The following is a 25102-nucleotide window of genomic DNA, read 5'->3' on the forward strand; positions in this document are numbered from 1 at the left end:
TTAACAGTGCTACAGGGCTTTCAGGATTCGGTTTTTACCATGTAATACTATTACATGGTAAATAACTAATCCCTGTGTACATGCACATCTGTGCATGTACACCTGTGCCATGTGGCACACAGACATGCCCTAAGGGCATGTATGTGTGTCACATGGCACACACGCCTGAAACATGGGTGCAACAGGGTGTCAAAGTGACACCCTGTTCCCCCTGTCAATTCGGTAATTTTACTGATTCGGTAATTACCGAATCGGTATTTGCTATTGATTCCTATGGGCTTCAAGGCCCATAGGAATCAATGGCAAATACCGATTCGGTATTTACCGAATCGGTAAATACCGAATCGGTAAAAATTAACGATTTTTTATCTACATCTAATTTACCGATTCATAAATACCGAATCGGTAAAATTCGGTATTTATGAATCGGTAAATTAGATTTACCTACATCTAGCCCTAGGTGATCACGAATGACTGTGCGAAAAGTAGTACACTGTTTCCACAGTCCTGAGGGATCAGGGTTGTCATGTTAGATAGTTGCCAAGAACTATTCTCTCCTTGATAAGAGGAGTTTCTATTGGCAATGTGAGCTAGCTGGTATGCAGGCCAACATACCGGGTGGGGATGTCTGGAATCCAAACACCAAACCTGTAATGTAAGTTGTCTAAAAGCGCAGATCCTGGAAGAACTACATGACAGTACCCGCGACAGACAAGGTCCTAAAACTAATTGTGGAGGCATCAAAATGATCGATCACAAAACAGCCTGGTTTTGCTAGTGGGGGCACCTGTGTTTTTGTCCCTGAGGTTAGCGGGCAATTAGTGAAACCTACCAAACCCACACATTTCTGAAAACTAGACACCCTGGGGAATCCAGGGAGGTATGGGTTGTGTGGATTCCCCAACGTTTTCTCACCTAGAATCCCCTGAAAACCTCAAAATTTAGCTGAAAAAATAAAACAAAATCTAATTTCTGTGTGGGAAAGTTGTGGAATCACCGGACTGAGACAAATGTCCTACCACCCAGTGTGCCCCTAGGTCTCCCGATACAAATTGTACCTCACTTGTGTGGGTGGGCAAAGTGCCCGCAACAGGCAAGATAGACAATAAAAAATACCTCTCATAAAACAACTTGGTTTTTCAAGGGGGGGAACCTGGGTACTTGGCCCCGGTATCGGCTGCCTTCTAGGAAAACCTACCAAAACCACACATTTCTGAAAACTAGACACCCTGCATAGATTCCTCAACATTTTTCTTCTCATAATCCCCTGCAAACCTCAAATTTAGCTGAAAAATCACTTTTTCCAAACATTTGTGTACAGGATCACTGTGCCAACACAAATGTCCTACCTCCCAGCGTTCCCATTGGTCTCCTAAGTAAAATGATACCTCACTTGTTTGCCTGGCCAATACAGAATAGGCAAAAAATGTATTTAACAAAAATATGTAGCGCTTAGAGTTTGAATACCCTTCATCCCTTTTTTTTTGGCCCTTCCAGTCTCGGGCCCTGGTATAATTTTAGTCGTGATAACAAGGAGAACACTGGGTGCTAGGACATTTCTGCTAGCACAGTGATCCCACACAAAAATCTGTGAAAATTCATTTTTTCTGCTAAATTTGAGGTTTGCATGGGATTCTGGGTAGGGAAACGTTGGGGGATCCACGCAAGCCACACCTCCCTGTATTTCCCCGGGTCTCTAGTTTTCAGAAAGTGTGGGTTTGGTAGGTTTCCCTAGATGGCTGTCGATCCTGGGGCTAAAAACCCAGGGGACCCACCTTGCAAAATCAGGTTGTTTAGTGATAGGTAATTTTGATGTTTCCGCCCTACTTTTTGTGACCCTGCCTGTCACGAGTACTTGTCCACTTACACGAGTGAGGTGCCATTTTATCGGGAGACCTATTCGAACACCTGGTGGAATGAAATTTGTGTCAGCCCGGTGATCCACAACTTTTTGGCTTGTGTAGATCCCCCGATGCTTTCCTACCCAGAACCCCCAGTGAATTTTCAAATTTAGCTGAATAAATTAAACTTTTTCTACTGTTTCTGTGAGGAAAAGTTGTGGGATCACTGGGCCGACACAAATTTCCCACCACCCAGCGCTGGGGTTCACTATCAACGTGCCGAAGTCATACTTGACTCCCTCTCAGAAGCTTCTTTTCATCAGAGCGGTTCTGGACACAACATAGTTTCAGGCTTATTCTCCTGAGCAGTGAGCCTGGGATATTCAGGCTATAATTCAGATCTTTCAGCCTCTATCCCGGGGTTCGGTTGGACTGACCCTGAGGCTGCTGGACCTGATGGCCTCCTGCATCCTGCTGGTAGATTATGCCAGGTTGCATATATGGGCTCGGCAGTGGGACCTGAAGTTCCAGTGGGCACAACATCAGGGGAATCTATCCAATTGCATTCAGATCTCGGGGGGCACTGCACGACAATTGCAGTGGTGGCTAATAAACCAGGATTAGGGCAACAGAAGATCCCTCTCCCTTCCCCAACTAGAGTTTACAGTGGTGACGAATGCATCACTTCTGGGGTGGGGCGGCCACATGGGAGAGGCGGAGTTCAGAGGCCTCTGATCTCTGGCGGATTCTGTACTCCACATCAACCTTCTGAAGCTCCGGGTGATCCGTTTTGCTCTAAAAGCATTCCTTTCCTTTGTCCGGGAAGCGTAGTGCAGGTGTTCACTTACAACACCACCGCCATGTGGTACAGACGGTCCTCCGCCCGAACCTGTCCAGCCTCCACCTCCTTGCGTAGAGATTGAGCGGCGACAGTTGACAGCCTTTGACCTTCTTCCCAAAGTCTGTGATGGTATCTTGGCAGCCAGGCTTCCCTCCACTAAGATGATATACCTGTGCAGATGGAACAAATGTATGGCATGGTGCGCAGTAAAGGCTGTGGATCCCCTTTCTGACCCTCTTTCTGAGGTCCTCTTGCTCCTCCTTTCTTTAGCCCAGCAGGGCTCTGCTCTGGGCACTCTTAAGGCTATCTCTCGGTCATTTCAACCTTTCTTAGGCTTCCTGATCAGCCTTCTCTTTTCAAGTCCCCTGTTGTAAATCGCTTTCTTAAGGGCATAACTCATCTTTGTCTTCCTGTTCCCTTCGTAGTGCGTCAGTGGAACTTGAACTTGGTTCTTACTTTTCTTATGTGCGCTCCCTTTGAGTCATTACATAACTGTCATCTCAGACTTCTGACTTTAAAGACGGCCTTTCTGGTTGCCATCACTTCTGCTCCCAGAGTAATAGAGATCTGGGGGAAAGATCTGCAGACACTACTGGATATGCAAGATGTATGGCAAGTATCAATGTCTGTATTTTGGTATGCTATTAAGTCTGCACCTCTCGGAAAGAACCATATATTTACAGTGCACAGAGCATATTAGACGCCTAAAATATTGACAAAGCTGAACAACCATGAGGTGAAGTGCTGTCCTCAATACAGAGAAGAAATGGCAAATGACATCCATATGTTTCGGCAGTGCCCCCGGCTCCAGAGTTTCTGGCATGATGTGGGTAAGAAGCCTTATGGAGGTGATGAGCCAACACATAGAGGTAAACATCCAATTAGTTATGTTTGGGGTGTCAAGTCGTAATGAAGAAAATATCAAATTAAGTAATAAACATAAAAGGCTGCTTTTTGTATTAATTTTACTGGCTAGGCTAGAGATCTGCATTAAGTGGATACTTAATAGCCCACCTTCACACTGGGAGTGGTTAGCATTGGTCCAGACAAGTAATAAACGGGATTGCAGAGGGAATCAAAGTGAGAGGACAAGATTTTTAGACATCTGTAGAGTAGAGAACAAGTACGATGTCCAATGATTATGCACTATAGCAATAACCCATAAACACGGTGACTTTGCTGTTGGTCCCAAAAAGCTGACTCTTCCTTGAAACAAAGGGAACAGGAAGATAGGGGATCTGTTGGAATGAGCCCCCCCCCCCCCCGTGGCAGTCCCAAGCCAGCACAGAGAGAAACAGAACCCCTGATATCTCCTAACATGTTTAGTGTACAATGAGGACAACAAAAAAAGTTCACCCCCCTCCCGCAGAATGGCTAGTGATTTAGCTATCAGGGTCAGAGGCTTCAAAGCCTCTGCCACCTTAGATAATGCGACCCTGGCTTCCCACAGTCCTGGGTAATGCCACCATTTGCCTTTAGGTCTATTTGGCACCAAAACAGTCAGGAAATGTAGATAGCTAGTAGGCGTGTTGCACTTTCTCTCTAGGCACAACCCTAAGGTGGGCCATCTGAAGTGGACAGCCAAGAAAGGGTTTTAGCATTTTGAATTTAGTGAAACTAGGAACACTGGGTCAGGAATATGCCTACTTTCCAAAGGAAGTGGATTGGCTACTACCCTACACTCCGCTAAACACCCTTAAATTCAGTATGTAAAGGTCCCCCAGGCACCCGAAACACAGATATCTTTCCTGGGAACCAAAGGAAGGACAAAGAAGCTCTGAAATCATTTGAACAGAGGTCCTGCACCCTGTCGTCTTACTGACGCCAAACCCCGCCTGGCTACTTGCAAAGTGATAGTCACAAAGACTGACTCGTCCAGAAGCTGAACAGCCACCCCAAACACTTGGAGGACTGCTCTCTCCTTCAACAACCAAGCAGCATCGCCCTTCAGGTGGAGGAGCCATCCATCTGCATATGCAGGTACCAACCGCATCAAACCAGCACTTCGTGTTGCTGGCCATCCGGCTCACCGATAGATCAACTCGCCAGGAAGAGGTTATTGTGAGTCCAAGAGTTCAGCTCCATCACAGTCACCAAGTCTTGAGACGCTGACACCTCCAGTAGCCTCTCACCGCCAATACCCTGGGTACTGGAGCCCATGCATCTACCAAGGCTTCTTGCGTGTCCAGTCTCGACACCACAGATGCCAACACCAATCTGCTGTCGAGGGTCTTCAGGATCCACAAGGCCATTGTCGGGAGTGGCCCTGCTGCCCTGTTTTTTCTCCCTCTCAAGCCAAGTAAGAGCCTCTAAATATAGCAACTCGCCGGACAAAACACCTCTGCACCTGAGCCCCCCGATTCACATAAACCGACTGCTTCCCTGTGCTCCAAAGACCCCAAGAGCTGAACCACTCTTTGGCTTCTTTGGCTTCTGCCGGATTCGTCCTGAAGTCCCCACTTGCAACCTTTCTTTTGCAAGTACTTCTTCCATAGACTTTAGTGCATACCGCTCGAGGCAGACAATGAGACCAGCACCTCTGCCAGTACATGTAAAACCGAACTGCAGGTGGTTTCTTGGATCTTGACCCCTAAGCACCTTGAGTCCTAGAGGGAACCTTCCATAGGATGACATTACAGCTTTGAGGCTCAAACCTCATCGTTATTTGACTGTATTTTCTATTTCTACAAAAATCTATAACTCCAAAAGTACTTACCTGATTCCGATCATCTTGGCTTCTAAATTTACATGAAAATCTGTGTTATATTTCTAAATTGGTGTCAGATTTCCTTCTTCAGTGTGTATCTCATTTATTGAGTCTGTGTGTACAACAAATGCTTAACACAACCCTCTGATAAGCCTAAGGTGCTCGATCACACTACCACAAATAAAGCCCTTGAGTGTATTATTTTAAGCTCTGTAAACCAATAAGAGTTGGCTGTACTTTTTACATGGTGTGCTTTTACATTGGCACTACCACGTAAAAATGACTGCTTCCTACAGTGCTATAAAATTAAGAGGAGACCTGATCTTGTGAAGAATCTTATCATAAAAATAACAAGAAAAGGACAACAAATGTATATGTTTACAGAAAGCGAGTGAAGTATCAAGAAGAACAACACTTGCAAAACTTTATTTTCTACAAACAAAAATGTAAAACTGAAAATGCTTACATTTCTTTATCTTAAGGAGTACATTAACCACTTCTGCGCTCATGACGAGCTGAGCTCGTCATGAGTTGTGCCGCTCGCACGCTCATGACGAGCTCAGCTCGTCATGTAACGCGGCTTTTTGAAAAAAGCAGCGCAGCGCAAAAAAAGCGGCCGCACGCATACGGTTAAGGGAAATCAGTATTCTGTTGATGCGCTTGAAACAAAATAGCAAATTTTCAAAAAATTGTCTAAGAACATCTATATGAAAATTTATCGCTTGACATTTTTCATAGTGTTTAAATTTCCAACCTGTCATGCAGGGAAAAGGTCACAATAGAGGCTTCAGGCAGCTTACAACAACTATAAATCTGAATTTAACAAGAGAGCAGTTTGTGTAAGTATTAGCATTTTTGGTTACACAAATTGTAAGTCAAAACATCTTTCAGTATGGCTAATGATTGTCATTTCAGTAACTAATGTTTTGTGTTTTTACAGGGATGATGTTTACAGCTTTAATTTAAGTGGATCAGACGAACCTACTATAAAACTTGGTGTAAGAGATTTGCCATATTTTGTTTAGCAATCCATTTTTGTAGCAAAATATTCTTGCAGTTTCCTTGGACAAACAGTAAAGGAATGGTGTCTTATTTTTAATGTTGCTGTTGCAGTAATTAATGATCCGTATTCACACTAAGAATTGAAATGATGATAATCCAATACCATAAGCAACACCTGATCGGGCAGATGGGCTTTGTAAATATTTAAGAGCAAGTTTTTCGGTCTCGTCTGAGCTTGCACCTGCATTCTTGTATTCCTGTTAACATAAAGTAGGCTTAGATTTTTTTTTTAAACATAGTTTATTGGATTTTATATCGACATATAATCTTAGATTTTATTTTATTTTCGAAGTTTTGTATAGTGCGAACAATACCCAGCATAGGGTAACAGAGCGCTTTACAGTGAAGAGTAAAACAAATTCAAGACAGTATAGAAGGGTTCTAGACAGAATGAAATTATGAACACATGATTAACGGATAGGTACAGTACGATAAATACATGTTAAGAAGACATAGTACTTCAGTTCCGGGCATTATTGTAAATTTCAGTACAGTCAACTTCTATTTGGCGGGGAGTCTGCACAAGGAATCATGGAGATGAGTTTAGAATAGCGGGCTAGGTAAGAGGTAAGTAGAGATGTACACAATGTTAGAACTTCCTCAAGAAACAGTGATTAAAAGAGTGGGGTGAGTCATTCAAGAGAGGAGCAAGTCGAGAGGAGACCAATTGAAGTATAATAAGTCAAGGTAGGTCAAGGTGGGTGGGGGTGCTAAGGATTTAAGGGAGAAATGTACTCATCAGGAAGGTTTTAGTTTCCGTTTTTAATGCTCAGGTGGAAGAGATTCTTCTGATGCCTGGAGGGAGAGAGTTCCAAATTCTCGGTGCAGCTCCGGAGAATGCTCTATAGAATGTTTTTTTCTTGCTGAAGCAGGAAGGTTTTAAGAGCAGATTGTCGGAGCTCCTGTGAGTCTGTTTCCACCCGATAGCCTAAGTTTCTGGGCTAGGTATTTGGTGTCTTGTAGTGTAAGGCTTTATGAGTGATGCAGCAACCTTTAGCTGTATTCTCTCTTCATAGGGCAGCCAGTTGAGTGCGTTCAGGTGTGGCGAGATGTGGCCAAATTTTCTAGAACCTGATAAGAGTCTTGCGGCTGCGTGGAGGCAAGCTTTTAAAGGGGCTGTGGAGATCTTGGGAAGCCCCAATAGAGCTATACATCCATATTCCAGCCTTGAGATGAACTCTTAAACTGCAGTTTTGAGGTCCGGGGTCTCGATGAATGGTTTAATTTTTCTGAGAAAGCTGAGGTGAAAACAGGCATTTTTAGCGAGCATGTTAATGTGTGTTTGCATGTTTAGGTTCTTATCTAGCGTGATTTCAAGTGATTTGGTGGAGTCTACTAGGATCGGGGTACAGTTCAGAGCAGTGATCATCTTGGTCCAGTCCAACAACCTCATAGATTTTTTGGGTGGGGGAAATTAAAAGGAATTCCGTTTTTGGGAGTTTAGCTTAAGGTGGTTGGTGGTTAGCCAGTGGACTGTCTTTTCAAGAGCATGATTCATCAACTTGATCTCTTCAAGGGAGGTGACCTTGATGTACAACTGTGTGTCAGCTGCGTACATATGGAAGGAGATGTTCGACTGCTGTAGTAAATCTGTTAGGCGTCCGATGTAGTGGTTGAATAGCGCAGGGGATAAGGTAGAGCCTTGGGGTACTCCTAAAAGATTAGGAGATGAGGAGATAAATTCTTGTTCAACATAAACCTTTGCGTACTGTTTTCCAAGAAGGATTTGAACCATTGAAGGACTGTGCCAGATCGTCTTATCCTGTTTTCTAGCTTCTCAAGAATTTTGCGATGATTAACTGTATCGAAGGTGGATGAGAAGTCGAACAGCACTAGCAGACAGGTTTTATTCCGGTCGAGTGTGAGTAGGGCGCCGTCTACAATATGCAAAATAGCCAATTCGCAGGGGCGGTGGGTGACATTTGAAAGTGGTGGGGCGCAAAGTGATTTGCATACAGCACCGTAGCGAGCGAGCGCAGCGAGCGAGCCTGAACCCACAAAAGGGGGGTTTGGAGGGATAACCCCCCCCAAGAAAATTTTGAAAAAAAAGAAGAAAAATCATGCATTTTCAAGCAAATTTGAGAAAGCAGGAAGGTTAATAAAGCAATTGTGAACGTGCAGTTATTACATTAATAGATGGCATAACATAGGCTTTACATGAGCACTAGTTTCGTAACATCAAAGTGAACCCCTAAGTCCAAGCATTTATTTAACATTGGTCAGCAGTCTGTTACCAGAGTCAAAGGAAGCAAATATTTTATGTATGCTGCTGGAAAAACCTCCAAAACCTGCCAACTTCCTCTTAAGTGATTTCTGACTCCTGAATGGCAAAGACACCCACTTGCATTAAATAGGTGTATCTCGGTGGCAAGAACCGGCTACATGTGCACACAAAGATCACGCTAAAAGTTATGGGCACACCGAGTCCACCTCGAAAATAAATACCAGCTTGAAATACCATGTTTTAACAGTGTGGCTCACGCTCGCACCATGCACAGCTTGAGGCAATTAAATAAAGGCATGTCAGTCGCAATGATTTAGATTATCAGCTTTCACAAAGTGCTAAAACAAATGCCGTCCTGAACAATTTGTTGTCATTCATTCCAAATTTATTCCAACAATCAATGTCATACATAACAGCGCCATGAGATCCAACAGGGTGATATGTCTGCGCCCAATAAAAACCATTAATAATAATAATAATACAGGGCTCTCTCAGTCTTCCTAGTTCCACGCTGGTAACTAAATGATCGCAGGGAGTAACCTGGGCCTTGTGTTGGAGTCAATTTATGACTGAGTCAAAACTGCAAGAGCGTCAGGCAGATGGGGCTTAGAGCTGCCAAAGGACCACCCTAGGGAACCTATGTGGCCAAATGTAAGGCCCATGGGACAAAAACAAGCCAAACACTAAAAGCACCTTCTAGGGGAACAAAAGACAGCCTTTTCAACCGTAAACACAGTAAATTATGCACAATAATTACCTTGCATGGTATAAGACACATTTTTGGATTCAGCATTTAAGCAACGATATTTCCCTTGAAAAAACATGCAGAACACCGAGGACTCCTGAACGCAAACCATGTCAATTTGAATTGGACATTCGTTCCCAAGTCTGACCTGCGTGACAATGCAGTTGGATGCATGGTTTCGCAAATGACATTGAACCAATTATTTTGATGGATTCCTTACAGTTTTCAAACTGCCTTTTATCGCACTGTAAATATAACATAAGCCAACAGGTGACTTGGCATAATGTGCAGACCACTAACAGTGGGGGCAAGCTGCGCGCCACCAGCAACAGCCAAACCACCACTGCTGTAATCTGTAGCTAGAAACAGGACCAGCACACGTTATTCTCACGATCCAAGCTGCGGAAAGTGACCGAATGACTTCCAGCCACCTCAAATGCACAACTCCTTATTTTAGCGTCTCCTGCCTAAAATTGCCTTTGCTTCAATAGGTCAGTGTGGAAAATGCATCCCTCTTTTTCCCAAACACTCCCACTTTACAGCTTCAAAATGTTGCCATGTACGCAGCCCAGTGTGCCCTTGGTTACTCCTCAGTGCCAATGCTACCCCTGGTTCCTGGCAAAATGAAAGCAGCAGAACAGGCATTGGCAAAGCCAATAGGTCTCACCTATGCAAGATCTAACCTCATTTTTTATTTAGGCTGGTTGCATAGCTGCTGTGCAACATGGCTTGAGGTCAAGAAAAAACAAGCATTTGTAATGCAATAGGTCTTGCATTAGCGAGAGTTTAAGCTGTTGGCATTGTAAATGACAATGCTTTTTATTTATCTGTTTTGATAATTGACACATAAATAAAAGCCATTGTCATTTACAATGCCAATAGCTCAAATTCTTGCAAATGTGAGACATATTTAATTTCAAAGAAGCGGCTGCCGTTGTGCCGGGCTGCTTGGAAAGTGAAAGCGCGCATGGCGCTCTGAATGTTGCAGGAGGCTAGGTCGTGCCTGCAATAGGAGAAACTCATTAAAGAAAATAGTCCTTACAGACTAAATAAGACGTACTGTGTAAAAGAAGTAAAAGGGTCAGTCCTCATGGGAGGTTAACAATGAAGACAAGGCGGTACTGGAGGGACTAACAAGCCTATTAACGAATCTGAAGCCAGCCTTCACAAAGGACAATGACAAGCCAATGAAAAATATGGGCAGAGAGTGGGCAGAGAGTAGGCAGAGCTTCAACGCCATACTTGAATAGAGGCTTGACCTAAAAAGATGCTATGACTAGGCCAGAGTTGGAGTCATCGTGTTTTTTTCAACTGAAAGAATGTTGCACAGCAGCACGGGAAAGTGGAAGCCAATCAATGGTGAGTAATAAGGGAGCAAAAAGACGGTTTTAAAGTTTTTTTTGTTAACAAAATATTTCGGCAACAGTGCATGCCTTGTCTCAGGCGAAACCGAAGTAAACAGGACTTCAAGTACCCCGCATGCTCTTCTATGGTTTCCATTCCTTCCTCAAGCAAAGAGTAGGCTTTTGCTGGCTGATGGCAGAGAGCAGAATCAATTTTAAAAACCAAAACATAAATAAAAGGTATTGTCATTATCAATAGCTCAAACTTGCGTACATGCAAGACCTATTGCATTGCAAATGCTTGTTCTAAATGTATATAGCATCTTTCATCACTTATTTTTCCATCCTGTTCCTTCCAAGAAGACCCTAAATTATGTATTATGACTCAGAATCTACATGGTAGGGGCAGGGTGAAAAAATCAAAAGTTACACAAACCTTCAAAATAGTTCAATTCTGCTTCAAATTGCAAAGAGATAACAAGGTCATACAGCATATGTGTAAAACTAATCACATGCTAAGTGCCCAGTAGTCACTACATAACAAACGTTTTATCAATACAATAGCACAGATGATTAAATGTCTCAATCCATGCTGCGAAATAATAACCATAGAAATGTCCTGTGGAACGAAAGAAATAAAGTCAGAAAAAAAGTGTACTAAATCTAGTATGGATTCACGCTAAAATATTAGCTTTAAATCTATTTCAGAAATTCATTCCTTTTGTTGGCAACATTAGCTTACCAAAATACAGAAACTTCTCCATGAAGAAATAAAGCATTCTCATTTTAGACTAATGTGTTAAAATCCCTCAAACATAATATTCCATCATTTCAAGGGTATTCTTGCGAAAATGTCACTTTCCCACAGATACAATTAAATATGCTCCCAATCATACAAATACTCATGAGCACAAACACTGGCGCAGACAGACAAACAAACAAGCACTCACTCATAGAAATGTACCACGGCGTCGCAGAGCAGGGCCTTACATTTTTCATCCAAGACACTAAGCCTGATGTACAGAATATGATGCACCGTAGCTGTTGTTAGCAGATGTACAAGCGCACATTAAGTGTAAAGGAAATAAAACAGGCTCTGCACTGAGAGGAACATGATTTCCTGCATTGCTCTTTCCCCCTGGCTCATACAAGGGCACGTATTTTTTATTTTCCACTATGCACTTTCATGCCCAGAACACTCGAGTCATACCACGAATAAACATGAGTAGGAATAATAAGATTAATTTACCAAATAATGTATTTAACGTTCTTGCTAGAATAAGCTCACACACCAGCGCGCTATATTCTGTCTCGCGTCAATCTCGAAAATATGATAGAAGCCTGGCTGATGAGTGAGCTTCTATCAGCGCACTAACATTTCCTTTAGAGTGAGTGAGTGGCATATGCGGCCTGCATACGGCACAAGATATATAATATAATTATACTAACTCACTAGAAGTCAGAAGAGAACTGAAGTCGAGACCAGCCGCCCTGGTCGAGACGATAGCAGAGAGTACTCTTGAATGTACAGTGACGATCAGTGATGAGAGACTCAGTCGGAGGCTCGGAGCAAAGGCTGCAAAGCACAAGAATGCAACGTGCGACCACTCCACACCACAGTCACAGAACACCACGAGGCACAGGCACTGCCCAGGGCCCAGAACCATCCACGTCGTCACCAGCAGCGCCGCACAGTGATTGGACATTGTTGTCAGTGCAGTCCCACGCGCGGCATCCAATGATGGATTGCCCTGCCGGCTGCGCGGAGACCGGCCAATCCTGATGGCTTCAGTTAGTGTGCCCCCTAAGCCATTGGCTTGCAGGTCATACTAACTGCTCGCCCTGTCGCGATGATAACGCCGGGGCTCCTGTTAACCACACCCTCCCCGTGTGTCACTATTGCCAGCATGGGGGGAACCTGCATGCGCATGCTCGGGCAAGTTTCCGCCTGAGCAGTAGTTGCGCAGTATGTCTCGGTGGTGGACTGTGTCACTCAGTACTGTCACTCAACACTAGACCAGCCCCCAGCCCAGCCCCGCCGCTCGGCCCAGCCAGCCCCCTGCACTCCCGTTTCCGTCGGGTGGATTCCCGATTTCCCGGCATAAATCCTGACAGCTAAATTTAAATAAATACACAGTCACTATTAATTAATCTGGCAGCCGCGGGTCCATGGGGCTGGTGGGGCTACGCCCCTACGCCCCAATGGACGCACCGCTGCTGCCAATTCGGTGCTGTGTCCTGGTCTGAATCCATATTGGCAGTTGTCCTGAAGCTTGAAATTTGTGATGTGTTGGTTTAATTGCTGTTGAACACATTTTGCCAAGACCTTGGCTAGCATGGGAATGTTGGTTATTGGTCGGAAGTTATTTTGGTCAGATGGGTTATCTGATGTTTTTTTCAATATGGGGTTGACTTGACCAATTTTTAGGCAATTCTATATAGATCGTTGCGAGAGGGAAGCATTGATGATTTTGGTCCAGAGATGGGTGATGATGTGGTAGATAGGAGATAGGCAATTAAAGGAGAGAGGGTCATTAAAGTGCTTGTTGGGTTTGATAGTCGATAAAGTTTTTGAAATATCATTGAGATCATAAAGCTTAAAGTAGTACATTAGAGCGTTATTTTTGGGCGATGGCAAGGTGGGTTGGATTAAATCATCGGCTTGATGTTTCCGTGGAATAGCTGAGTTGATTGTGGCCGTCTGAAGCTCATTCTGTAATGAATTCTTTTGAGTTTAGGTGGGGCTAGGTGGTCGTCAATTAGTTTGGTCATCGTGAAGTTGTAATGGTCCGTGAGTTCATGGCCATCGGATAAGTTGTTGGGAGGAAGGAGTTCTTTCTCACAGTAGGTAGCTAGATTATCCCAGTCAGGTTTTTAGTGTCTCTGATCCACTGTCGGGGCATGCGTTGGTGGGTGGAGGGTGTTCTTTTTGTGGCGGGTATTTGGAAGGTCATAATATTGTGTTCTCTTCCAGGGGTATCCTCATCAAAGTCATAAGCATTAGAATATTCCCGCCCATGCGCGGGACCCGGAAACACTATATTATATGTGCCCCACATATATATACTCATATATATACAACACACCCGTTTTGGCGTGCTTAAGCCACTTGTGACGGCGGGCCCTCGGCGGAATCGCCACTGTTCGTGTGCCAAATAAATATAGCATTCAGCACCATTTGGGCCTCTGTACTGTTTTTTTGTGAAAAAACACGTTTTGATACCAGGAGAGGTATATACTCATATATATATATATATACATATATATATATATATATATATATATATATATATATATATATATATATATATATATATATATATATATATATATATATATATATATATATATATATATATAAAAAAAACAAGCAATAGCAGCCAAATTTACAATAGAGCTGAATTATGCTGTAAAGAATGTCCACATCCATGAAAACATATGCATTAGAAACATGAGAAACAACATCAAAGATTGTTTTGAAACTGTTTTAATCCTGAAAAAACAGTAGAAATTCTTATTATATCCTGAAAACATAGAAAGCTCCCAGGCTGCATTGCAAACATACATTCTAAAAAGACTGAAAAGCTAACCTGTAGCTGCATGCTACAAAAAACTGACACTGTGCCTTTAAGGCACTCATGACCCCCAGTAGCCCATCATGCCTCAGGGGTGACAGTTGAATTTGAATTTAAATAAACTTATATAGCGCACGTTTACCTAGCGGTTTCATGGCGCTGCGGGGACAAATCAATTTCAAGTGCAAGCTCTAAGTTGGATCAAGTAGAGAAGGCCTGTGAGAACAGAAAAGTCTTCAGTCTCCCACGAAACTCCATGTAGGATACTGATGTTCGGATAGAGAGGGGTAAGGAGTTCCAAAAGGACGGGGCGAGAACAGCGAACTTACAGCCTCCTATCCTGCTTTTCTTGAATCGGGGTACCACTAAAAGAGATAAAGAAGAGGAGCGTAAATGCCTACCAGGAATGTAACGATGGATGTAGGACTTGATGAAAGCTGGGGCTGTCCCGGCAAGAGCCTGGAAGGTCAGGCATCCGAGCTTGAACAGGGCTCTTTCTTTTATAGGGAGCCAGTGTAAAGAGCAGAGAGACGGAAATGTGCTGAGATCTAGGTAGACTAAGAACCAAGCGAACAGCTTGGTTCTGCACAAGCTGGAGCCGACAGAGGGCATAGCTGGGAATGCCATTGTACAGTGCATTCCCATAGTCAAGGCGAGAGAGAACCATCGCCATGACAATGAGTTTGAGGGCTGAAAGGGAAAAAAACGTGAGCTCTTGCGAATGGTACGCAACGCAAAAAAACAAGAAGAGACCACCGTGCTAATGTGCGAGTGAAGAGTAAGATGTTGATTAAGAGTGATCCCCAGAGTTTTAACAGAAGAAGAAGGAGAGGGAGGGGAACCAAACGAGGAAGGCCAAAAGACAGAAGACCAAGGGTTGAGTTTGCCACCAGTCAGGACGAGCTCAGTCTTATCAGGGTTGAGTTTCAGATGGTTAGAATTCATCCAATCCCTGATAAAGACCATCACTGACTGGAAGTTGTGAACAGAGTGAGATGAGTTTGACAAGGTGACAATAAGCTGGAGGTCATCAGCGTAATTAAACACTGTGACCTCCATCTGCTGTAAAGCAAAAATAAGTGGGAAGATATACAAATTAAAAAGGAGCGGGGAAAGAGAGGAGCCCTGAGGGACACCACAGTGTACTTTATGAGCCATAGAAGTGAAGTCCGCCAGATGGACAGCTTGGGTGCGATCACTAAGAAATGAGGTCACCCAAGCCAAGGCGGAGCCCCCAATGCCAGCCGCCTCGACACGGGAAAGGAGAATGGTATGATCAACCGTGTCGGAAGCGGCAGACAGATCGAGGAGAATCAATGCTTGTGGGAGATTGAAATCAAGCCCCTCTCTGAGCGTATCTATAACTGATACCACCACCTTTTCGGTGGAGTGGAGGGGCCGAAAACCCGCTTGGGAGGGGGCAAGAAGCCCACTGGCCTCGATAAAGGAACTGAGAGTGATGGTGATATGCCGCTCCAAAACCTTAGCCAGGTAGGGAAGGAGGGAGATGGGACGATAGTTTGCCAATACTGTGGAATCTGCGCCAGATTTTTTTTAAATGGGAACAATCGTGGCTGACTTGTGGGAAGAAGGGACAGTTCCTGTCTCTAAGGACGCATTGAGGAAGGTAAGGGGAGGGAGAGGACAACTCCGGAAGATGTCGCACATAATGTAGGCCGGGCAGACATCTGCAGGAGAGCCCGATTTAACACTAAGGAGAATAGAAAGGAAAGTCTCCTCAGATAGCAAAGTTATTTGATCAAAATGGCAAGAGTTATTCGGCGGGACAATGTCGGAGAATGATGTAGAGGGGGAAGGGATATTGGACTTGATGTCTTTAATTTTGCTAATGAAAAAATCGTTCAGGGAATCACACAGCTGTTGGGAGGGAACCGGTTTGGCAGTTGTTCTGTCTGAGGAGGCTAGTTCAAACACTGTGGAAAAAATGTCCCTCGGTTTGTTCTCTGCCTGGAGAATCTTGCCTGATAAAAATAGGATGTTTTTGCCTTAAGAATAGCTTTCTTGTACTCCACCTGGATAGAGTTATACAGAATTTTGGAGGTCTCACTATAAGTACGTCTCCAGGTGCGCTCTGCTTGGCGAACCGCCAATTTTTTCTCTTTAAGCTCCTGGTTAAACCACTTGTTCGCATAGTGAGGGCGTTTCACCTTAACCCGCCTAAGGGGGGCCACCTGATCACATTTCCTAGACAACCATTTATTAATGGCCTCAGCTTGAGATAAGATAGAAATGTTGTCAATGGCTGGACTCGAGGCTGAGAGAGAGAGGAGCACAAAGATGGAATGTCAACTTTACCCCAGTTACGCGCCCAGGTGTTCTTTGGGGGGGTGACTTCTGGGCTGACCTCAAATCCAGGGAAAAGGAAATCAGGTGGTGGTCAGACCACAAACAAGGGGTAACAATAGGGACAGGAATCGGAATGTTGAGGGACCATATTTGGTCCAGGGTATGACCCTGAACAGGAGTAGGGGTATGAACATGTGAGATGAAATTTAGACTGCCAAGCAGTTCAGTGAAATCTCTGGAAGATGTGTTTTCCGCTGAGTCAGAGGGCCAGAAGTTAAAGTCCCCAAGCACCAGAACCGATGAAGGGCTTACTGCAAGAGTGGCTAATAATTCCTGAAAAGCTGGGAGAAAATGGGGCATAGGTTGGGGAGGACGATACGTCAGAACACAAGTAATGGGGATTTTAAAAGACACAGAGCGGGCCACCAGAAAATCAACCTCCAAGATCGAGGGAAAAGAAAGTAGTTGGAACTGTATGCCAGAACGGACAATCATGGCCACCCCTCCTCCTGCCCTGCCAGAGGGCCGGTCTGCTCGCAGAGCATAATATGCGGTGGGCAGAGCCGCTAATAAGCTAGGCAGGGATTCAGGGCGAAGCCAAGTCTCCGTTAGGAACAATAGGTCCGGTTTGTAGGTGTCCAGGAAAATAAACAGGTCTGACTGATGTTTAACGGCCGATCGAGTATTTAGCAAGAAAGCCGAAATGGTCGGGGTAGTAATCCCTGGAGAAAGGGGTGAAGGGATAATGACAGTGTTTGGGATGGCCACGGAATGATGGGAGGGGAAAGGCAGCGAAAGAGAAGGTATATTAAAAGGAAGGGAAGGCAAAGGTGGAACTCTAGCAATGCCCATGTCACCGACATGACCCCGAATTACAGGGTCTAAGTGCCAAGGACCTTGATAAGCGCAAAGTTGGTCAGCCGGGTAGGAACGAAAATTGGCATAATGCCGTGCCCCTTGCCCCATCTGGCCGCGGACGGGCGCAGACGGGCTTACCTTAGGTGCACCTTCGGCGCGCAAAAGGCGTGCCCGCTGCGCTCGTCCGCTGCGCTTCCGATAACACATGCGCGCTTTGTAGGGAGCAGCCTCGGGCCGCTAGACCGCTGCCTGCGATGTGCGCGCCCTTCAGGCTACTGCCAAGATGGAGCCTGCTCTTCAGCTGACCGGCACAGGAAGCCGCGCTGAAGGAGCTGCCCTCCACGCGATCGGCACTGGGAGCCGCGCGGGACCGGGGCAGAGAAGGCCAAGACAGTAAGTAATTACAGGCAGTTTATAATGCAAAATTACCGTTTTTAAAATAAAACTAAACAAAGCAGCAGAGAGCTGACTGCTTTCAGCAAAGTTAAAAACAAATGAAGAGTGGTTTAAAAATAGTCAGCAGTATTAATCACTGCACGTTAAAAGGTATTGCTAGCCAACAATGCTGCTTCAAAGTCGAAGAGCCCCCAATGAGCCCCAGGAGCTGCCACCACCTGTATGGCTCACCAGGAACCCTGCGCTATCTGCCGCTTTGTAGGGAGCAGCCTCGGGCCGCTAGACCGCTGCCTGCGATGTGCGCGCCCTTCAGGCTACTGCTAAGATGGCGCCTGCTCTTCAGCTGACCGGCACAGGAAGCCGCGCTGAAGGAGCTGCCCTCCACGCGATCCGCACTGGGAGCCGCGCGGGACCGGGGCAGAGAAGGCCAAGACAGTAAGTAATTACAGGCAGTTTATCAGGGCCGGACTGGGAACTGAAAGCAGCCCTGGCAAATTTTGCCAGACCAGCCCCCGTCCGGCACGTAGCGAGGCAGTCCCCGTCCGAGCCCGACGGCCACTAGGGGGGCTTGGGGGGAATCTCCCCCCAAGAAATTTTTCAAAAACGACAGACCAAAATGGTGAATTTTACAGCACATTTTTCATTACATATTCAAATTGTATCAACTTTCAAAGCACAGTAAACAGTAGATGATGACCATAAAGAACATCAGGTTACCCACCCAGTCATATGTATCCATAGGCATTCCTTCAGAGAGCACCAAAAATAGACACAAGTAGTGAATCAGAGAGAACAAAGTAAAAGTGAGACCAACATGGTGTGTAGCGAGAAAGCGCTGTGAGCAACCACTAGGGGGAGTTTGGGGAGTTGAACTTCTCCCCCTCAAGAAAATTTGGGAGACAGAAAGACCAAAACAAAGCATTTTTCAACACATTTCTCATTACATATTAGATTGTATTCACTTTTAAAGCATAGTAAATGATTACCTATAGAGCACCAGGATACCCAATCCTAAATCACAGACATTCCTACAGAGAACACTAACAAATGAAATGTCGAGCATGAAACATGAATTTAAATGTAACAATTTTTTTCTTCATATAAAATAGCATAAAGACATTTAAAAACACACTGAGCTTCAAACAATTGTGCAAAGGTTCAGAGTAAAAAGTGTACAAGACAATGTGCAAACATTAAATGATTTTTATATCCTGAGTTTTGTAAACAGTGCTAAAATAAAGCATCTTATGTAAAGTGCAACAGTGCACAACATTATGATTGTAGGCATATTGACATTGTAAACAGCTAACATGTCCTGCCTGTAGTAGCACATCCTTCATATGATATTAAATACTATAAAAAATAATAACGTATTTCTTCTCAAACAAGTGTTATATTCAATTGCACTTTGCATTAATTTGTGTCAAGAGGGTGTTTCACGGATGAGATGTCGGAGCAAGTCCCCAAGCAACTACACATGGGTATTGATGTAAAGCCCTACCTACTAACAAAGGTAGACCTGGATTTAAGACAAAAGCTGATGCCTTCTTGAGGTTTTCCAAGAATGCATGTATGCTCTAAAGTACAGCATAAATACAGTTCAGTAAACATTTTAAAGTTTTCATAAGCATAGGATTTTGTAGTGGATGGATATTACTTGTTGTTTCAGTGCAAAACCTATGCTAGACAGTAGACATAATGCTCACAGCCTTTCACTATGGTACAAAGGTGTGTGCATGGTGCAAAGCAGGCTCAAAGAGAGCCAACGCAAGGAGGTCAACTCTGGTTATTGGACTGCATTGTTTGATATTTATAAATGGCCCTCAAAATGTTTATGGTAACATGCACAAGTCAAATGCTTTTCATGTCCAGAGTGCAACCATCAAAGAATATGGATAAAATAAGTGTGATACACTTCTGGAGGGTACAACAAGCTGTTAATATTTGTGAATAGATGGCACTCCTAATTACCTGGAATATATCATTATTACGAAGGACTTCCTATTTAAATATGAAGAGTCTGCATATTAGGCCAAATTCCTGCTGTACCATTCCAGATCAGAGGTATGGTAAAATCGGGCACAAGGCAGAACTAAGATCCCAACATGGAGATTCACTGTTCAGGACTTATTGAGAAGGTTGAAGGAGAATGCTAAATAATACAGCGCAAATAAATAGGAGCTATTCAAAGTGATGATCTGAGGAGAGTGCATGGCCAAAAAGTATAGTAACAAACAATAACTGGGACTGAAGAAATAGAAAAAAGATTCAGTTAAGAGAAGCAGCATCCACAATGCAACCGAAAAATGCTATACTTGTTATATGTATACGAAAAACATGGGCTACCCGTGACAAATTGACTATTTTTACATATAGAAAAACCAGTGCAGTGACCATATAACTAGATCATGAACATATGAAATACCACAAAAGACCTGCACATTTGCTCAAAGTTGCGTGAAAAACTTTGAAATCCACAATTGTCTCAACCTTATACAAACATATTTTGACTTGAACCTATGTAGGTTGTCTATTTACCTATATATTATTGCGGGGCCTCCTCTGATGTGTATGTAAAACGTACCTTTTGCCCAAAAGATTTGTACTGAATTTTGACATTCTGTCCTGAATTTTTGTCCTGAATTTTGACCCTTTGTCCTGAATTCTTACACTCATCGTCCTGAATTTGCACCAATGCCAGTTGGTCACCCTAATCATGCTGGTTACAAGGATCCTCATGAAGAAGGCTGGCTTGGCGCGGTGAGTGCAGGGGATGGGACAGGTGTGAATACTGATGGCGATGGTTTGGCACAGATGTATTAAGGGGTTGTATTGTGCGAGTGAGCGATATCTGAGGGTTACTGACTGTTTTGTGTTTTGCCTACGTTCAGGGTCCCTTTGAACTGCGATGCTGCTGTGGGATGGATCCTCCAGAGCTGAGGCCCGGAGCCGCAGTTGTAGCATTGTAGCTTGTTTCATACGGTTGTTTGCCCATCGTTGAATCTATCCCCTGCTGCCAGCCCACACTCCTCCCTTTAAGGGGTACAATATCAAGCGGCAGCGCTCAGATTGCACATCATAAAAACGTCTAAACGTCTTATTTATCCCTAGTTAAGTCTTTCACAGCAGCACTTTCATAATAATAGCCGAATAGGGGCAATGTGACTTGTGGGCACCCTTGACCTGGTTACTCTTTCCGGAGCGGAGAAGAGAACCAAACCACTACATCACCAGGCTGGGTAAGACCAGGGCGGCCCGGCGAAGAAGACAATGGGAGCATTGCCTGATCCATTTCTCAGCGGGCAGTGCCAGTGCCAGTGCAGTGCTTCCGGTTTTTTTTATGCTTACAGGCAGCTTGTGTGGGATTTTGTCTGCAAGTGCAAATTATCCTCTAATTGCATTTCTAATCGAAAGAAGCAAACAGCGTGACATGAGTGACTTATGTGTACGTAACTCTCGAGCCGGGAGGTTATAACTTACAAGTTATGAGGTACATAGTCAGTCACGTAACACGTTTGCTTCTTTCAGTCACTCTCGGCCCCAATTATTGCATTTAGTAAGATGTGAGGACTATTCTGCAAGTGAGGGAGGCATGTTTCGAATCAGAGGTAGACACTGTGATACAATTACCTATACTGTAAAACTCTGAGCTCCTATCTTCCCCTAGACTAGATATTGCAAGTCCTAGACTAGATATTGCTGGTTCCACCATGAATGTACTGCTGTCAATCATCTGGCCTCCTCTCATATCTTTCTGTCCAGTGCTTCTGTGTTGTCTGAAGATGCCTGGTTTCCGGGTGCGGGATGCATGGTCGGGCTGTGCTCTGGGTTTTCCATCCCTGAGGGTGTTTCTCTGGGGGGGGGGGGGTTTCTCCATGGATTATCGGGCTGAAGATGGTCTGAGCTAATAAGATCTGATGCTCCTGGAAATTGTGTTACTTAAAAACGACTTTGTGAATATAATGGTGTGTCTTATCATGTGTTGAGCGCATCTGTCAAGTGTGTCTTGCAAGTCTCGTGGCAGTGTTGGTCCTTGCGATCTAATTGGAATGCTGGTGTATTTGTATGCATGCGTTCTTGTGGACTCAGTTGAGTTGGCTACTCAAGAGAACTGTGTGTATGCTAACACCAAATAAATACGTACTTTAGGACTCAACATGGCGTACCTACTCTTCGAACTCTCTTTTTCTATGCAATGTGAAGTGTAGGAGATGAATTCTACACCATCTCTACCTAAGGTGCACCTAGTGCCTTAGAGCTCTTTCTTTGTTTTAAGAACAAAGAAGCGATACTGTGACAAAATAACTAAGGTCCCACTGCAGCTGGAGTGCACAGTCTTTATTGTTTATCAGCGTCTCAGGACATCAACAAAACCAATAGGCAAATTGATGAAAAAGGGACGGAATGAGTCCCACTTTGGTCCCTTGGATAACCTACAGTCCTGTCAAGTATCACGCATTGAGTGTGACGCTAATGCATTTCAGTGTGGTGATCCGCATCATCGCACTGAAATGCGCTGTCACGCATTATAGCGCCGTTCTGTGCTGCTATAAAAATGCACATTATAAATTGAGCTACAGCACCTGTCAGCGCGGTGCGCACACTGCTCCCAGCAGGCAGAGGCTAACGGGGCTGGGCCTGGCTAGATCTGGTTGCAGCTCTGAAAAGTTAAGTACCGCTACAATGTTACAAGATGTAGAGGCACGTGGCGCCGAAATTAAACTGACGTCACTGCAGTGCCCACTGGTGACGTTAATGGACTTCCTGCCGCCCGCGCTTCTTTAAGTTCTGTGTAGCTCCTGCTCCTTCCTCCTGACATCGTCGCTCTCACCGCAGCAGGGAGGCAGGATGAGGTGATCTTGCCTATCGGCGCTTTCGTTTTCGAGGAGCAGCAAATATCTTCAAATCACTGCAACATCAACGCATAGGCCCCTGCTGCAGCCGGCTTCCCTGTTTGATGCAGAGCTGAGACGGCAGATAGAGGAGTTCTGCTTCCAGACTCCGAGGCGCGAGACCCCGGGGAGTTCAGGGCAGTGAATTTACATGGTGTCACTTTGAGCCAAGGTAAGGCGACGCCGGTATGAGCTTCCTTGTGGTCACTGACTTGTGTTCAAAACGGAGGTTTGGTCACGGGAGCTCTGATTTCATTATGTTTAATGTAGGACAGGAATAACGTCATTTCTCTTGGGCTCGGCGGGAACACCCGATATTTAAAGTGGTGCTTGTGCTAACAGCGTTGCTCTTCAAACTCTTTCTGTGGCGCCTAATGCAGTGTAATTCCTTTACGTGTGTATAGGCTGGTAATTCAATTATTGCATTAGCAGAGGCAGGCGATCCGTGGCACAGCTCCTCCGAAGAGGAAATACACGGAAGTGCCCCCTCCCCCCAAAGGATTAGGGGTGCTGAGCCACAGTCTGCCATACACACCTACCCTCCCCACGAGGTGTGGGCATTACAGTGAGGCTGGCTGTCAAGGAAACAACCATCTCAAGCCCCCCCGCCCATCCTCACCTGAACATTCCAGCATGGGGCTTAAATTGAGTTGAAAAAGGGTTCGTAGTTATATAGCGCTTTCCACCACTTGCAAGGTATCAAGGAACTAGCCTGGCAGATAACCCAGGCAACAACCCCTGGACACAATTGGCCTGTTCATCTCTGGTAAGTACACAAACAACTCTTCCCTCTCCACTGGCAACCAATGTTGTGCCATCAAATGGCTGCGATACCAGCTTACTGGCTCTCCTTACCCATGCCTCAGTCTCGTCTGTTTTGCTTAATAGCCACAAATCCGTGCGTTTTCATCATGCCCTGGTAGAGCTGAACTTCTGAAAGTGCAGTAGTCCTAAGTATATTAATTCATTTTTTGCCTACCCCAAAAATCTATTTCCAAGAATATCTGCTACATTAAATCATTGAAATAGGTTTTGAAACTCAGAAAGGAAACCCACAGTTTCGTGTTTTTAAAGTATATGCATTCATGTTTTGCCTAACCCATGTAACCCTGAGCACTTACTTCCAAGATTTTTAAGGTCGAGTGTTGTTCTCAAGTGGGTGTAATTTCTAATAGGTATAGGTTTCCCACCTCTTCATTGCTGGATTTGCTTGCGAGAGTCACTCATAGTCGTTGAAATGTCACTCATAATTACAGTAAAATTATAAAAATGTCACACATAGCAATCTGAAACCTTGGCAGCTATGAACCTACATCCTTTACAATCTGGAGGAAGACGGCCATTCGTGGCAGTAACTTTATGTCCTGGTGGCCTCTTGCTTATAACTGTGAAAAATGAGCATAAGCAATATCACTCTGCGAGTGCGAACCTGATCCTAATTGCATTTGCATTTCTAATTAAAAGAAGCAAGCAGCGCGACGTGACTATGTACCTGGCTGATAAGTTATAACCTCTCGGGCCGGGACTCCGCCTGTCTCTCTGTCAATATACCCGTGTGTATTATCTGTAATTGCAGGTCTGGTCTATATGTGCATTAATACTTGTAAGTGTGTGTGCAGTGGTGCGGGTGTGTTGACCCCTATGTAAAGGTATACCTTGCCCTCTTTTAGATGCCTGCTGGTCTCTGTTTGAAAGGACCTGTCTGTTCTTCTGTGTTCATTGTTGTGTGTATGATTGCTGTCCTCTGTACATGGATGTCTAGCGGTGCTGGCCTTGCTGCCTGTAAGAATTTTCCCTCCCACTCATTACCATCCTTTATTTCATGCTTACGTGTGTGTCACCTGTATAGAGTGCCTGTTATTGGGTTTTGTGCATACATGTTTGTATCTGTTTCTATGGGTTTCTGGATGCCTTTGTGTCGATTGGTTAATGTGTTATGGATACCTGTTTGTTGGCACCAAATAGAAGGAATTTTTCCGAAAACCAGACAAGAAATGAAGTAAACGTTGACTTGTCGAGTGTCTGAAGGTTACTCTTGCGTTCCTGCAGTCACATTTTGAGCAGTCTCTATCACTTTGTCTGACAATCTATCTTTTTGGCCAGCCCTATAATTCCGTGTCCTTGTGTGCTGTGTGACTGCAGGAACAACGGACTCACCTCAGGGCAGGCCTGTTGACAGCTGTTGGTGGCAGACATGGGGGTCGGACTAGGCGGCAGTAGAATAACATTATGGCCCCCTGCCTTCAACTAAGTACCGACGACGTCCGTGCGCACCTCTGCTCCTTGGCTCTCGTCACTCCTGTGGCAGTCA

General features: G+C 44.6%; 1 protein-coding gene across 4 annotated transcripts in view; it reads left to right on the plus strand.

Moving 5' to 3' along the window:
• Positions 1-25102, plus strand: part of SYCP2 (synaptonemal complex protein 2) — a 2783385-nt gene that overhangs the window by 1521936 nt on the left and 1236347 nt on the right. For 3 of the 4 annotated variants that reach the window (XM_078651823.1, XM_078651822.1, XM_078651825.1), the window contains 2 exons: positions 6128-6228; positions 6330-6387. In XM_078651823.1, the coding sequence (XP_078507949.1) occupies positions 6128-6228; positions 6330-6387 (159 nt within the window). The remainder of the gene's footprint in view (positions 1-6127; positions 6229-6329; positions 6388-25102) is intronic. The other variant, XM_078651824.1, reaches the window with a different exon arrangement.

This window comes from Lissotriton helveticus, chromosome 7 (assembly GCF_964261635.1).
Source record: "Lissotriton helveticus chromosome 7, aLisHel1.1, whole genome shotgun sequence".
NCBI classification, from domain to species: Eukaryota; Metazoa; Chordata; class Amphibia; order Caudata; family Salamandridae; genus Lissotriton; species Lissotriton helveticus.